The 15,117-nt window shown below is 44.0% G+C and overlaps 1 protein-coding gene across 5 annotated transcripts in view; it reads right to left on the bottom strand.

Annotated features, from left to right (window-relative positions):
* MED24 (mediator complex subunit 24) overlaps window positions 1-15,117 on the bottom strand; it is a 32,043-nt gene that overhangs the window by 15,159 nt on the left and 1,767 nt on the right. Inside the window, exons 1-3 of one of the 5 annotated variants that reach the window (XM_019416048.2) lie at window positions 8,624-9,050; window positions 8,042-8,227; window positions 7,870-7,952 (exon numbers count right to left, since the gene is read on the bottom strand). In XM_019416048.2, the coding sequence (XP_019271593.1) occupies window positions 7,870-7,952; window positions 8,042-8,171 (213 nt within the window). In that variant the 5' untranslated portion in view covers window positions 8,172-8,227; window positions 8,624-9,050. Of the gene's footprint in view, window positions 1-7,869; window positions 7,953-8,041; window positions 8,228-8,623; window positions 9,051-15,117 lie in introns of those variants that run through there. The other 4 variants (XM_019416050.2, XM_019416052.2, XM_019416049.2 and 1 more) reach the window with 4 other exon arrangements.

The raw sequence follows: 15,117 nt of genomic DNA, 5'->3' as shown, positions 1-15,117 counted from the left end.
CTTCCAAAGTTGCACTATCCAATAGGGAAGCCACTAGCCACAAGTGGCTGTTTAAATTTAAATTAAATAAAATTAAATATTCAGTTCCTTAGTCAGACTAGTCACATTTCAAGTGCCCAACAGCCACATGTGGCTAGTGGCTACCGTTTTAGCACAGATACACAGCATTTCTGTTACTGTAGAAATATTTATTGCATGATGTTCTTCCAAAGAGTCCCCAAGATGTTAAGAAACTTTACACACACACACACAGCTTTTGTGTGATATGAATTTAAGAAACCACGGACTAAATAGCTTTCTTTGCTTAGCTTTGCTGAGTCATAATATGCTTGTATATAATGAGAACCTCTAAGATAAATGGAAACAGTAAATAATACTTTCCAAGCTTATTTGACTAAGAGAAAGCCTATCTGAACAGTGAGCTGAGAACAGAAACAGTGGTGAATTTATATCTGTTTCTCTAGAATGTAGCCCAGGCTTAGCACATAGTAGGTCCTCAGTAAGCTTTTATTACTTTGGATTGGTGAATTCTAGGAACTAGCATTCTGAAAAAAAATGTGGGATCACTATTAGTAAAACCTATCCATAGGATTGGAGATGTAGTTGAAAAGAAATAACCAATGTGTCCTGCATGAAATTAAAACCTAGAGAAAGTCTATTAAGTGGTCATATTTAAAAAATTTATTGCATGCTGATAAAATATAAATAATACTTTAGAAAGTAGTTACAAGTATATACTCAAAATCAGTGGCAAAATACACTGTAATAAAAAAGATTACAATGATAGCAACTGTCAGGATAATCACCTGCTTCGTGGGTTGTCTTCCCAAGAGGAATAGAAATTTCCAGAGATTCAAGAGGAAAGTCAAGTCAGCCTCGATGACCTTAATATGGTGAATTTTACATGCATGGCAATGCCTTCTGTGTATAATTTCTCCATCATGTGAACAGAGTGCTCTCTGTTCAGACACATTTAACTAGTATTCTTAAATAAACAAAAGCAAAATACACAGAGGACTTAAATACACAATTAGTGTTTAGTACAACTCTCAGCAAGATGTTCTGTGAAGCCATAGCTGGTGTCTGATGGTGATCAGAAAGTTGGGAGCCTGCCTGGACAGAATGACCATAACGTTCCAGACGAGTATTTGTTTATTTATAACTGATGTCCCCATAGCAAGAGCTTGGCAGAGAAATGAACCTTGTTGGATACCAACCTGAAGAGGGAGCTGGATGTTCCCACTGAAACTAACCCCAAACTCCCGGAAGAGAAACCCCCAATTTTCTATGTTCTGAGAGATGCAGTATGTTCTAATGTATTTATGGTCTCCAAATTCAGAATTCTGTCCAGTAAATTTTAGCTAACAGTATCGAGAAAGCACTGCTACCCTTGAGACCTAAAACTACTTTCCACATGGCGAACTGTTTTTCACAGCAGGATTTAACCTATTCCAGTCTACTGTATCTATCAGTGTAGAAGCTCTAAGCTACCACCAGACTCTGAGGCTGGGGACCGTCTATGTGTCCGCTGCACACCTGGCTAGCCCAGACTGACCCTGCGGCTGCTCTCTCCTCTCCTCTTCATATTCAACACCCTCAGCTACTCCTAAGTGCCCTCTCCATGCATAGCACTGAACTGAAGAGCCTCTGGACTTGGAAGGAACAATCAATTACTAATTTTGCACAGCACTTTACAATGCTGATTGTAGTGAAACTCCTGCATATATATTTATTTCTCTCTCACTGTTACTTTGGCCTTGTTCTCCTTCTTGCCTTCCTCATCAGTGTTTACATGTCTCGAGATTCTGCCATTTTTAAGAGAACTTCCCGCAGACCACTCCCCCCATTTCCAATTAATCACCACTCTCTCTATCCTGCTCTCTCCACAGATGGGAGTTCTCCACACTCGCTGTCTCTACCTCCCCACCTTCCGTTCACAATTCCACCCACTCCAATCACTTATGTCCTTACCACTGTAGGAATCTCCTCATTGAGCTCATCAACAAACTGGTTAAACCCCATGGATACTTCTCAGTTCCAATCTCACAGACCTCTCAGCAGCACCCAACACCAGGAAACTCTTCTTCACTCTTTGATCCTCTTCTCTCTTGGCTTCTCTCGATACCACGCTCTCTTGCTTTTCTTCCCTCTTCACTGATCTCTTCTTTTCAGACTCCTGTGAGGCATCTTTTTCCTAGCCGTATTCTCTACCTGTGATTGCTTCCTCAGGGATTTGGCTTGGGTCTCTCTTGTACTTACTCTCTACCCTCTCTAGGCACTCCTGTCAATGCCCACAGCTTCCATCCCATCTACAGTCGACAACTCCAAAATCAACAGTGCCAGTCTAGGCCTCTTCTTCTAAGTTCTGGACACATATGTTGAAGGACCTACTGAGTATCTTCTCTTTGTTAGCCCACACAGGCACCTTACTTAACAAGGCCAAAATCAGTGTCATCTCCACCCCTCAGCGGTACCCCAACCTTAACAGCAGCCCTACTCTTTTCCCACTGTCTCCTTAAGATCCCATCAGCCATCGAGTCGTCCAAACCAGAAACCTAGACACTAGCCATGATTTCTTCCTCTCTCTCATGTGCCTCATCCAGGTAACCACCAAGTCCTCTCAATGCCACCTCCTGAACAGTTCTTGAATTCATCTTTTTTTCTGCTGCTACTTCCCATGTTTATGCTACTATCATCTCTTACCTGAATTTACTGCAATAAGGGTTAATCAGGGGTCGCAAAACTATGACTCGCAAGCCAAATTGGACCCATTATCTTTTTTTTTTTAAAACAAAGTTTCATCAAAGCACAGGCATATTCATTTACTTATATACCATCTATATATGCTTTCAAGCTATAATGACAGGATAATGGTGACAGAGACCACATGGCCTGCAAAGTATTACTATTTGGTCCTTGGGCAAAAAAAAAAAAAAAAGCCTGGGGCGCCTGGCTACCTCAGTGGAAGAGCATGCAACTCTTCATTTCAGGGCTGTGAGTTCAAGCCCCATGCGGGGTGTACGCATTACTTAAAGAAATACATACATATATAAACTTAAAAATACACACACACACGTACATATTCCAAATCATATACATACATATATGTATGCCAACTCATATATATACATACATGTATTTCAGCTCATATATACACGTGTGTGTATATTCCACACACACACACACACACACACACACACACGTGTATATTCCAACTCATTCTTCAAGCTATAACCGGAGTGATCTTTTTTTTTTACAAGTGTGATCTTTCTAAGATTAATCCACAAATTCCCCAAATCCAGAAAGTCAAAAAAATCCCCATTAAAATATAATAGGATTTTTACAAGAATTTAACAAGCTGATTTTAAAATGTCTGGGAAAGGACAGGGCGCCTGGGTGGCTCAGTCAGTTGTGCGTCCAACTTCTGCTCAGGTCATGATCTCATAGTTCAGGAGTTCAAGCCCCAAGTCAGGCCCTGTGCTGACAGCTCAGAGCCTGGAGCCCATTTCAGATTCTGTCTCCCTCTTTCTCTGCCCCTCCCACCCTCACACTCCATCTCTTTCACCTCCAAAAATAAATAAACATTAAAAAAAATGTTTTTTAAATGTCTGGAAAAGGAGCACCTGGGTGGCTCAGTTGTTTAAGCATCTGACTTCAGCTCAGGTCATGATCTCATGGTTCATGAGTTTGAGTCTCACATTGGGTGAGCTCAAGTCCCACTTCGGGTGAGACTGTACCCCACTTAGGGTAACACACGAACCCCACTTCGGGTGAGTCCCACCTCTCTCTCTCCCTCTCTCTCTTTTCCTCTCTTTCTCTCTGCCCCTCGTGAGATTCTCTCTCTCTGCCCTTAGATCACTTGTGCCCTCTCTCTCTCTCTCTCAAAAAAAGTTAACAATAAATAAATAAATAAATATGAAAAATAGAAAATGTCTGGAAAAGAAAATGCCTAGGGGAGCCTGGGTGGCTTAGTCGGTTGAGCATCCAACTCTTGATTTCAGCTCAGGTCATGACCTCATATTTCTTGAGTTTGAGCCCCTGTGTTGGGCTCCTCACTGGCAGTGCAGAGCCCGCTTGCTATTCTCTCTCTCCTTCTCTCTCTGCCCCTCCCCCACTTACACAGGGGTGCACACACACATGCACTGTCTCTTTCTCAAAATAAATAAATAAACATTAAAAGAAAGAAAAAAAGAAAATGCCTGAAAACAACCAAAGAATTTTTGAAAAATTAAACTAAGGGAAGACTTGTCTAACCAGACATCAAACATACCATAAAGGTATACTAATTAAAACAGTAAAGTACTAGTGCAAGAAAGGACAAATATATCAATGAATTAAACTGGAATACCAAGAAATAGACCTTTGTAAAAAAAAAAAAAGAAAAGAAAAGAAAAAGAAATAGAACTTTGTAAGAGAATTTAGGATATGACAATGAATGGCCTAGTCAATAAAGGCAATTGAAACAACTGTCCACCTATTAGGAAAAATAAATAAATTTGGATCTCTTCCTCACACCACAATAAATCCTAAATGGATTCAACAAAATAAATACAAAAAACAAAAGTGAAGTGTTGGCAGAAATTAGAGAAGAATATATTTTGATCCTTGGAGCAGGGAAGGAAGCCCTTAAGCAAGACAAAAGCCATATAGGAAAAAATGGTTAAATCTGACAACAAAAACATTAAAAATTTCTGCATGCTAAGAAAATAAAACCAAAAAGTAAAAAAAAAAAAAAAAAAAAAAGTGATAGAAAACCATAACAGGATTAAAAGATCAATTACATTAAGACACTTAAAAAGCAGTAAGAATTCTTGTGCTGATAAAAATGTTCTACATTGATTGTTATAGTGGCTGTACAACTCTGAATATACTAAAACCCAATAAATTGTATACTTTAAATGGATACATTGTATAGTATGTGATTTAGATCTCAATAAAGCTTTTACAATAACAAAAAAATTAGGAACAGGCAAATGGTATGCATTAGCAATTCCCAGAAGATATACAGGGAGCCAGTAAATATGGAAAAAATGCTCAACATCACAATTATGGAATTACAAATTATAATGTGAAGGAATTTTTTGCTTATTCTATCCAGCATTGGAAAGGTGTTGAGAAACACTGTCAAACACTACGGAGGGAGTATAAACTGATACCATCCTTTTTGGAGGGCAATGTGCAAGATCTACTGCAATTTTTTGTTAATTTTTATTTATTTTGAGAATGAAAGAAAGCACGAGTGGGAGAGGGGCAGAGAGAGAGAGAGAGAGGGAATCCCAAGCAGGTTCTGCACCAGCAGCATGGAGCCCAACACGGGGCATGAACTCACAAACTGTGAAGGCCACAAACTGTGAACTCACAAACTGAACCAAGGCCAGGTGCTTACCCGACTGAGCCACTCAGGCGCCCCAGAATCTACTGCAATTTAACATGTGGGAATGCTTCAAGCTAGCAATTCTATTTCTAGGTATCTATCCTAGGGAAAACTCCCAGAAGTGCAGACAGGCTAAGTATAAGAATGAATGCTTAATGAAACATCAATTTTAACAGTAAAAAATTAAAAGCAACCTAAATTACAGTACACATGGAACATTATGCAGCAGTTAAAAAGAATAAGGTAAATGAACACGTGCTCACATGGAAAGCAGACATAAGCCAAGAGGAAAAAGAAATAAGAAATACATGCCAACTGAGGGCTACTACTCAGCAATTTAAAGAGAATGAACTACTGACATACACAACCACATAGATAAATCTCAAAAACATTTATGTTAAACAAAAGAAGACAGAGTACAGGGTATTGCTGGATGATTCCATTTCTATGGAATCCAAATATAGGCAAGATTAATCTACAGTGACAAAAAACATTTAGTGGTTGTAGTAAGAGGTTGGGCTAGAAAGGGGCACAAGGCAACTTTCTGGGAGAATGGAAACATTCTGTATCTTATTTTGAATGTTAGTGACATGGGTATATTACAATTGCTAAAACTCACTGAATTCATCTTAAGATCTGTACATTTTATTGCATGTTAAGTGTCTATACAAACACATACATACATATCCTATCACACCATTCCTCCACTTAAAACTCTTTAAATGATTACTTGTCATCCTAGGATAAAGTCCAAACTCTTTAGCATCAGTCACAGGTCCTTTGTGCCCTCTCTATCTCCTTCTTGAAGTGCTAGCCCAGCAGTTCTCAAAATATAATCCAGGGACCCCTGGAATCTGTGAGGTTAAAACTATTTTTTAGGGGCACCTGGGTGGCTCAGTCAGTTAAGCATCTGATTCTTGATGTCAGCTCAGGTCATGATCTCACCATTTGTGAGATCGAGCCATGCATTGGGCTCTGCACTGACCAGCATGGACCCAGCTTGGGATTCTATCTTTCTCTCTCAAAATAAATAAATACATAAATAAAGATTTTTAAAAAAACTATTTTTAAATATTGCTAAGATGTTATTTGCTTTTTCTACTCTCATTCTCTCACAACTGAACATGGAATGTTCCAGAGGCTCCATGACATGTAAATCATATAATTAAATGTGTCAATAATTATGTAATTCAGTAATGGGTATTTTCCACATGATCAATTCATGATATTATAAAATCATTCATGAGTAAAAGTGCAAGAGAAAGACCAATAGATCTTAATGTTAACAGTGTGTAAGAAGTTCACTGAGGGGCACCTGGCTGGCTCAATCCATAGAGCATGCAACTCTTGATCTCAGGGTCGTAAGTTCAACCCTCATGTGTGTAGAGCTTATTTTAAAAATAATTAATTTTTTTTTAAAGTTCATTGATGTGGTTTCACATGACCTGCTGAATTTTAGTATATCAATGAATATCCAGTTATCTGAAAAGCTTATTAATATACTCTGCCCTTTTCAAACTAAATATCTGATGTGTGAAGCCAGATTTTCTTCATACACTTCAACTGAAATAGCCTATTGCAACAATTGAATGCAAAAACAGATATGAGAATTCAGCTGCCTTCCATTAAGCCAGACATTAAGTAGATTTGCAAAAACGTAAAACAATACCACTTTCCTCACTAGCTTTTTTGTTTTGGAAAATACAGTTTTCATTAAAATGTTATTTATATTAACATGTAACATAACAGGCTTTATTTAACACACATTACTTTTTGGTACTTTTAAATAAGTTCATAAATATTTTTTAACTTACTCAGTTTTCATTTCTAAAATGGTAAATACGGATAGATATAATACATACAAACAAAACCTTTGTGGGAGTCTCAATGGTTTTTAAAAGCATAAAAGGGTCCAGAGACCAAAACTACTGCTCTAGCCATACAAATTATTTTTGGTTCCTAAACATGTGATTTTTGCCTCCCAGCCTTTGTATGTGCTTTTCTTTCTGCTTTGTGTATTCTCACCAATCTGCCTGGCTAACTCCTATTAATAATAAGGTCTTGGTTTAAACATCACTTTCTCCAGAAAGCCTTCCCTGATTGCTCAGACTGAATTATTTGCCTTTCCCATGTACTCCCATAGTACTGTCTTAATCTACATCATAAATCCATCCTGTGACTGACTGCTTATTTCCATGTCTGTTATTACCCATAACTTCGTTCTTTCTTATGTGCTGGGATCAGGTCTTGTTCACAGCTATATTCCCAGGGCCTACACCACTCCCTGACGCATACAGGCATTCACGAACATTTATTGATAGAATAAGTTAGTGTACCATTCATCACAACCAATGAAGTATTATTTTCAAAAGAAAATGGAGGCTCAGAGAAGTGATGTGTTCAAACAAATTCGCCTAGAAAGTGTGAGCTGACAACGTTACTCCAAGACTTTTACCTTCAAATCTTCACTCTCTGGAATAGGTGGGACAGTTTACCTGGGAACTAATGGCATACTTCAGGTAGGACAGAATGAGAGGATTGGGGGAAGGTCCAATCATGGCCTGCTCCAGTAGTGCTTCTGCAAGGGGAATAAACAAAGCAAGACTGAGTGGTTATAACTTTTCTGGGTTTAGCCCTCCCATCCTTCCTTCCTACTTGACTTGAGACCTGCTAGGTTGAGAATGTCCCAGGTGGCTCCTTTGGGAAAGAATTTCTTCATGTTGATTGCCCACTGGTAGTCACTCCATCGCTCCTTCCAGGCTTGCAAAATGGCTTGCTTCAGGTTCACCACCTTCATGATTTCACTCTGAGAAGGGGCCGATGGAGGTAAGCTTTGAGGTGGGTGAAACTGAGCTAAGAGAAGAAGAGATTGTGAGGGAAGAACAGGGGAGGGCAGAACAGAATGAAATGGGATCCAGGAAGATTTAAGGGAGACAAAGGAACTACGATAAAAATGGAGAAAGGACAAGGTAGAGATTCTATCAAGTTCCTCCCTCCTGAACCACCCCTTCCTTAAACTGGAGCACTAAGAAGAGGGGGTCAAAGGCGCTTAGTACAAAGAGTAAAGGTGGGAGCAAGGGGTTAAGCCTATTCCGATTGCCTAATTACGCCCTTAGCCCTGGCTAAGTCCCTCAGCCCCTACCACCTCAAATCCAGAGTGTCTTCCTCCATCTCCTCCACCTTCCCCAACCTTAAAACTATAATTCCCTATTTCCCTTTCATCCACCACCTTCCCAATTTTAAGCCTACCGTACAAGTTAGTTCTAGATCCTAGGAATCGCCATTTTGGCACTTATCAAAGAGCTTAACTTCTATTGGCTGAGAGTAACAAACATGAGCCAATAAGAACGCAGCAGGAGACAGGTCACGCCACGATGTTTTCTGGGAATTGTAGTTCCTTGGATTGGGCTAGAGAGGAAGCTAAGAAACTAAAAACTAGTCAGCCCTCATTGTTTCTCTGCTGTAGGGAAAAATATGTAAGAGCTGAAGCATCACAGAGACTCGGGGGGCCGAGGGGGAAGAGCTCTCGAAAGACCGCTAGCAAGCAGGCGTAGCCCCAAGACGTCACTGTCGACCAGGCGTTTAAATGATATTCTGACACCCTTTCATTACATGCTAGTTACTAGGCATAGCAGGGGCGTGGCATTCGTTAAGCAATACGTTTTTCTCTTTCCTGGTCTTTTTTTTTTTTTTTTTTTTTTTTTTTTTTTTTTTTGGTGTTCCTACACCCCTGAGTCTACCAGAGTTCTTATTTCCACACCTTTATCCCAGAGGCGACATTAGGGCTTGATCAATTACACACATCACCACTTAACCCCCAAATCTGGCAGTCCTCCCAGAATCTCCTGGCCTTGCACACTGCTTGAATATGGGAAGAAGAAAAGAGGAAAGTAAGAAGGAAAACTGAAGTTAAGGTTATCAAAAATAAGGAAAGTCTAAGAAACTGTCATAGCCAAGAGGGCTTAAGGAGACACAAGTATTTCATGTAACTTGGTATCCCAGATGTCATCCTGGAACAGAAGAACATTAGGTGAAAACTAAGAAATCTGAGTAAAGCACAGACAGTAGTTAATAACAACATAATCAATATTGATTGGTTCATTAGTTGTAAAAAAAATACCATACTAATGTAATGTAAGAGGCTAATAAAAGGAGAAATTGGGTATGGGGAATGTAGGGACCCTCTACTATCCTCAAATGTTTTCCTGTAAAGCTAAACTATTCTCTTTTTTCTTTAAGTTTATTAAAAACAATATGATTTCTCGCTTATCCTATGGAACGATATTGTACATAATTATGTTCAGGGCTTTGGGCATGAGCCCTTCTTTCCCCCCTCTAGTGAGAAGCTCAAAAGCAAGTGCTGTCCACCTCTGGCTCCAATGTCTGACCCTTCCTATATATAGCCCTTGTCCCTGCCCTGTCCTATGGACAGATCGTCCCTAACATTTATAACCGAGGACAAGAGTAAACATGAAGGCCCAAGCCAGTATGCTGCCACCCCTACTTTCAGCTCCCCCATCCCATACCCTAAGGGGGTTGATATCCCAGTCCATGAGGCCAAGTTCTGCCCATATTCCCCAGCAATCATTCTTTGGCCACCCTTGCAGTGGCAAAATCAGTCATCAGGGTAATGAATCTGGGACAGCAGTGTGCTCAGACTCTGGAAGCAAACGTGTGGCCCTTGGGGCAGAGAATAACAGGATCCTGGGTATCCAGAGCCTAATTACAACAGGGAGACAAGGATCCCTGTTCTTAGGGGGTAGCGTGCAGCTGAAGGAGGGCCAGATCACATCCCTCTAAGGTCATTACTCCCTATGCCTTTCTGCCTCCCCATATACCCCCCCCCCATTCTGGTCCCCTTTGTGCCTATCCAAGTGACACCACTGGGAAACAGTGTTTCTGTAAAACAGCTGCCAAATATATGGAGCCAAAGCTTCTGAAGCAGCAAGGAGGGAGAACCCAGACTCCTCACACTTAACCTTCAAACTGGCCCCAGCCACACACACATACACTCACACTTGAGATGACCACAACCCCTGTCACTCTACAGCCTCATATGAACCTGACCTCCCTTCTTCCAGGCCCCCACTCTACCTTTGCCTGCTCCTTCCTCTCACTCCTGCCTGGTTACAGCAGCCCAGGGCCCCCACCTTGGGCCATTCCTGGATCCTACAGCTCCCTTCCCATCCCTCATAGGCCAAACTGCCCCTCTTAGAGAGAAGCTGTCAACTTTGTGACTGAGTTAGTGGGTGTTGGGTACATTTGGGGAATATCTGGGCCCTGAGGATAGTGGTATTCTGAGCTTAAACCATCCCTCTCTGGCAGGAAGCCTGGCACATCTCTGGGGGATGGAGGGGTGCCTCCTTCCCACTTCACAGTGGCAGGGAGGCGGCTTTTGTAGTCAGGCCATCTGCCTTCCCTGTCCCCCACCTCTCACCAGCAGCTCCTTTTCTAGGCTTGGCAGGATTCCCCCCCAAGAACTGGACTCCTAAAGAACTAGGAGGGCTCCCTTAGTTGTGGACACAGGCCATCTTCAATTTCCCTACTTTGACTGTCTTGCCTCTCTGATCTGTAAATATCAGAGACACCCTTTCTGTACACCACCTCTTTCCTCCACACCACATTAGCTCTCTAGAACCCACAGGCTCCCTGGCTGGATCCTCTCTCCCCAAGCATGGAACTCTATGAAAATCCTCCTGTGGGTAAGAGACATCCCCTTTGGATATAAAGGAAACCCTTCCTCCATACAGCCCTTCTCAAAAACCTTCCTTTTTGGGGCACCTGTGTAGCTCAGTCAGTTAAGCGTCCAAATTCAGCTCAGGTCATGATCTCATGGTTCGTGGGTCTGAGCCCCACACTAGGCTCTGTGCTGACAGCTCTGAGCCTGAAGCCTGCCTCAGATTCTGTGTCTCCCTCTCTCTCTGCCCCTCCCCTGCTTGCACTATGTCTCTCTCTGTCTCTCAAAAATGAATATTTAAAAAAAATTTTAAAACCTCTTTTTTTAATGTTTATTTATTTATTTATTTTTGAGACTGCGAGTGGGGGAGGGGCAGGGGGGGTGTACAGAGGATCCAAAGCGGGCTCTGTGCTGACAGCAGAAAGCCCAGTCCAGAGCTCAAACTCATGAACCTTGAGATCATGAACTAAACGGAAGTCAGACACTTACCTGACTGAGCCACCCAGGTACTCTTCTTAAAAACCTTTCTTACCCACTTTCTTTTGCTGTCCATTTCTTCCCCCTCAGCACCAGTGAAGGCTGAGCTCCCAACCCTGCTCTCTTAGTTCCAAGCCCCAATGTCTTCATCTTGTTGGCTGGTCTGGCTGGAGAAAAGGGGCAGGTGGAAGCCAGCCAGACAGAGTGACATGGCAACACTGGAGCAGTGGCAGAAAAGGAGCTAGGCCAGAGTGGGGTCTTGGCTGGGGTAAGAGGCTGTGGAGAGGGGCACTTGGGTGGCTCAGCTGGTTGCGTGTCCAACTCTTGATTTCAGCTCAGGTCATGAGCCCAGGGTCCCGGGATCAAGCCCCATGTCAGGCTCTGCGCTGAGTGTGGAGCTTATTTAAGATTCTCGTGTGCATGCGCATGCTCTCAAATAAAAAAAAGGCTGTGGAGAAGAGGGGTGTGGGTACCCAAAGGGATGGGAACATTCCTTATCTAGGCTAGAAAGAAGTATAAGGAAAAGTGACAAGAGTCTAGACCCAGAAACATTGAAATACTTGGTAAGCATACAAGGCACAGAAGGTTTCAGTTTCCTTTCTCTCCACAGGGAAACTGAGTCATTCCCCTCCCCAGCTGAACCATTTTCCTTTGGAAGCTTGCCTGGGTCCCCCCACTATGGGGAGTTACTTGGCAGCAGGTGGATGGACAAAGAAAGAGTTGTTCCTACACACTCATACACAGCTGGTTCCAAACCAGTTCCCTTCTCTGACCAGTCCCTACATCAAAATCCCTACTTTCTATTTATCTAGGGGAGAGGAGGATGGGGGAGAAGCTTACCAAAAGGACCCACCTCAGGGACAGGTCCTGGATCTCCCACCATTTCGTGTGCCTGTCTTCCCACTGCCCCATAGAGGTCCAGCGAGAGACCAGCCAGGACAATGGAAGGCAGCATTTGAATCCTTGGAGCAGTTTCCTCTCCCAACACCCTGAAGGATGCCTTCCCTTTCTACACGCCCATGTCAGAGGAGAAGAGACGTCCTGTGATCCCGAGGCCTGGACAGCAGCAGGGAAAAGAGGCCGGCCTGCCATGTCCTTTGCATCACCCCTCCCTCTAGGCCCTGAGAACCACTCTATACTAACCACTCTATACTCCTGGCTTTCACACCAGCTTGTTCCATCTCTCTCATTGCAGGGGAGGGCTGCAATACAGTAAGGCCCAAACTCTATGGTAGAAGACATTGTGCCCCTACCTCTCCTCCCCTCTCTACTGGCAAAGGCCAGATGAGGGGGCTGTATGCAAGAGTGAAACCAAAAGCTGGAAAATTTAGGGGGTCCAATATCTGGCACATATTAAGTGCTTTAAAAAAAAAAGGTATCAAAAGAATGAATAAAAGTAGGAGAAACTCTGAAAAACAACCTGGAGAAGGTGTCAGTTTCTTTTTCTACTTCTTGCCTCAGCTACGAAGGGCCAGGTTCAGCCAGGCCTGAGTCCCTTCCCTAGCTCTCTGTTTTGTGACCCATACCCAGGGTACCTGATGGGACAAAGATGATTGGTAGGGGGACATTAAGTTGCCATTTTAACCATAGGAGGGCAATTGTTGGTAAATTTCCCAGTCTCCCATCTCTGCCAGCCACTTGATCCCCAACTTCCATAAACTGTCCCCCCTTTCTTTTCTCCATTTCCACTACCTTTTCTTGATTGAAAGATCTCTAAGAGGAAGAAAAATCTGGGTTTTGGGTTCTCTTTAGGTTTCCTCCACTGTCTTTCCAGAACTCCCCAATAAGTGGGGCTATGTCTCCAGAGTCCAGGGGTGTCTGCTGAACACCTCATCACTTGCTAACATCACCCAGAGCCCAGGAGCTCAGGATGGGGGAGGAGTGGGATTACTGTGGCCCAGGCCACAGAGGTAGTTCCAGGGCAGGCTGGTAGAGGGCCTGTCCCTGTTTCCCCAAACCCTTTGGGGCTTCTTGGCAGGGGTGGAGGATGCTGTGTGGGGTCTTGACTTCTAGGCTTTGGGGGAGGCTCTTCAGAAAGATATCTGGATCCCCTGGTTTCTAGGGGTGGGACCCTGAGAAATCTTGGGGTGCTTCCTAGCAACAGTCTGGGAAGGAAGGAAGGAGGAAGGGAGAGAGGGCGGGGCCCAGGCATAGCTGCTCTGATGAGAGCGCAGAGAACAGGCTGTTCCTGCTGCCTCCTTGGCAACCAAAATCTGAGAGGGAAGGGGCTGTCAGGCATATCCCCTTGGAGGGTCTCTATCCATACTCACTTGTGCCCCACCTCCCTGCTCTCCCCAGGGATTCAGCCCTGAAACAGAGGTTGGGGGGTGGGGGGGTGGGAGGAGACAGCCTGGGTGGGGGTTTCCTGGCAAGAAGACAACAGAAGCTGGGGCTGAAATGACTCTGAGAGGAGCTAGAAGCTTCAAGAAATGGGGGTAGGCAGGATGAGTGGGGTGGAAAGAGGGGTGATGCAACACTGGGCAGGGGCTATAAGCCCAGACCTGGGCTGGATCCCAGCATCTGGCAGGATGCCGGCTTTGGAGAGTGTGTGCCCTTCACTTTGCCCTTGCCTAGGTCTGTTACCAGCCCATACTGGGAGCCAAGGAAGTGAGGTAAGGAGAAGATGGGAATGGTAAACTCTTGTCTTGGAGTTCAAAGTGCCCCAGTCTGCCCCTGGCGGGGGTGGGGGTGGGGAGGAAGGTGGATCAGGAAGCACTTCATTTTCTATGGCTTTGGGTCTAGGATTTCAAAAAGTCTCCCTCACCAGATATCTTTAGGGCCTTTCGTCAGAGAGATGTGGGGGAAGCCAGAATGTAAGGGAGACAAAACCGTAGCACTCTTGCGTTCCCCCTGTGGACTCAGTCACCCTGTCCTAATCCAGATTACTGCTAGACTTCCTCATTGCCTCTTTGGTTCTGTCTGATGGATACAGAGTAAAATTGTATCTCATCTCACATAAATGTATCCCATGCATCGGGATTCTACCTCAACTCCTTGGGCAGCCCAATCCCAAGAGGCTATTTCCATACAGGGTACAGCACGCGCCCCTAAGCACTGCACAGCACAGCATAGCCTTGCTCCCCAGGGTTTCAGCCAAACATGATCACGGAGGAGAGGACGTGGCACTGATTGGCAGACAGCCACCCTCAGTGCACCTCACACTGCACACTGCCCTGACTCTGCACGATGCAGCCTCCTGCTCCATGCTGCAGCTGTTGCATGTCCACTGCAAGCCCAGGCTGAACCCACAGGTTTACTTACTGCATGCTGACTCTGCACCATGCAGCCTCGACTCCCCAGGACAGCTGCCACTGCACCCCACAGGCTCTCTTCACCCACTGCAGACCCCTCATACCACCCACTCTGCCTCCCACACTGCATCCCACAGGTTTCATCCCAGCTACCTTTCTCATCCCCATAATTCCAAGGGGTCCCAAGGGAGGCACCCTCCCCTCCCCCATGCATTGCAAACCCCAGTTACACTCCCCCTCCCCTAAGAGAAAAGGCTCCAGCAAAGCTGAGGATGCAGGAGCCTGAGACTAACATGAGCAAGGGCAGCCCAACTAGGAGAGGCTGTTGGCCAGAACCC

This window comes from Panthera pardus, unplaced genomic scaffold (assembly GCF_024362965.1).
Source record: "Panthera pardus isolate Hobbes unplaced genomic scaffold, ASM2436296v1 HiC_scaffold_3, whole genome shotgun sequence".
Lineage (NCBI taxonomy): Eukaryota > Metazoa > Chordata > Mammalia > Carnivora > Felidae > Panthera > Panthera pardus.
Note: the sequence above shows the minus strand (reverse complement) of the source record. Positions and strands in the feature narration are given on the sequence as shown.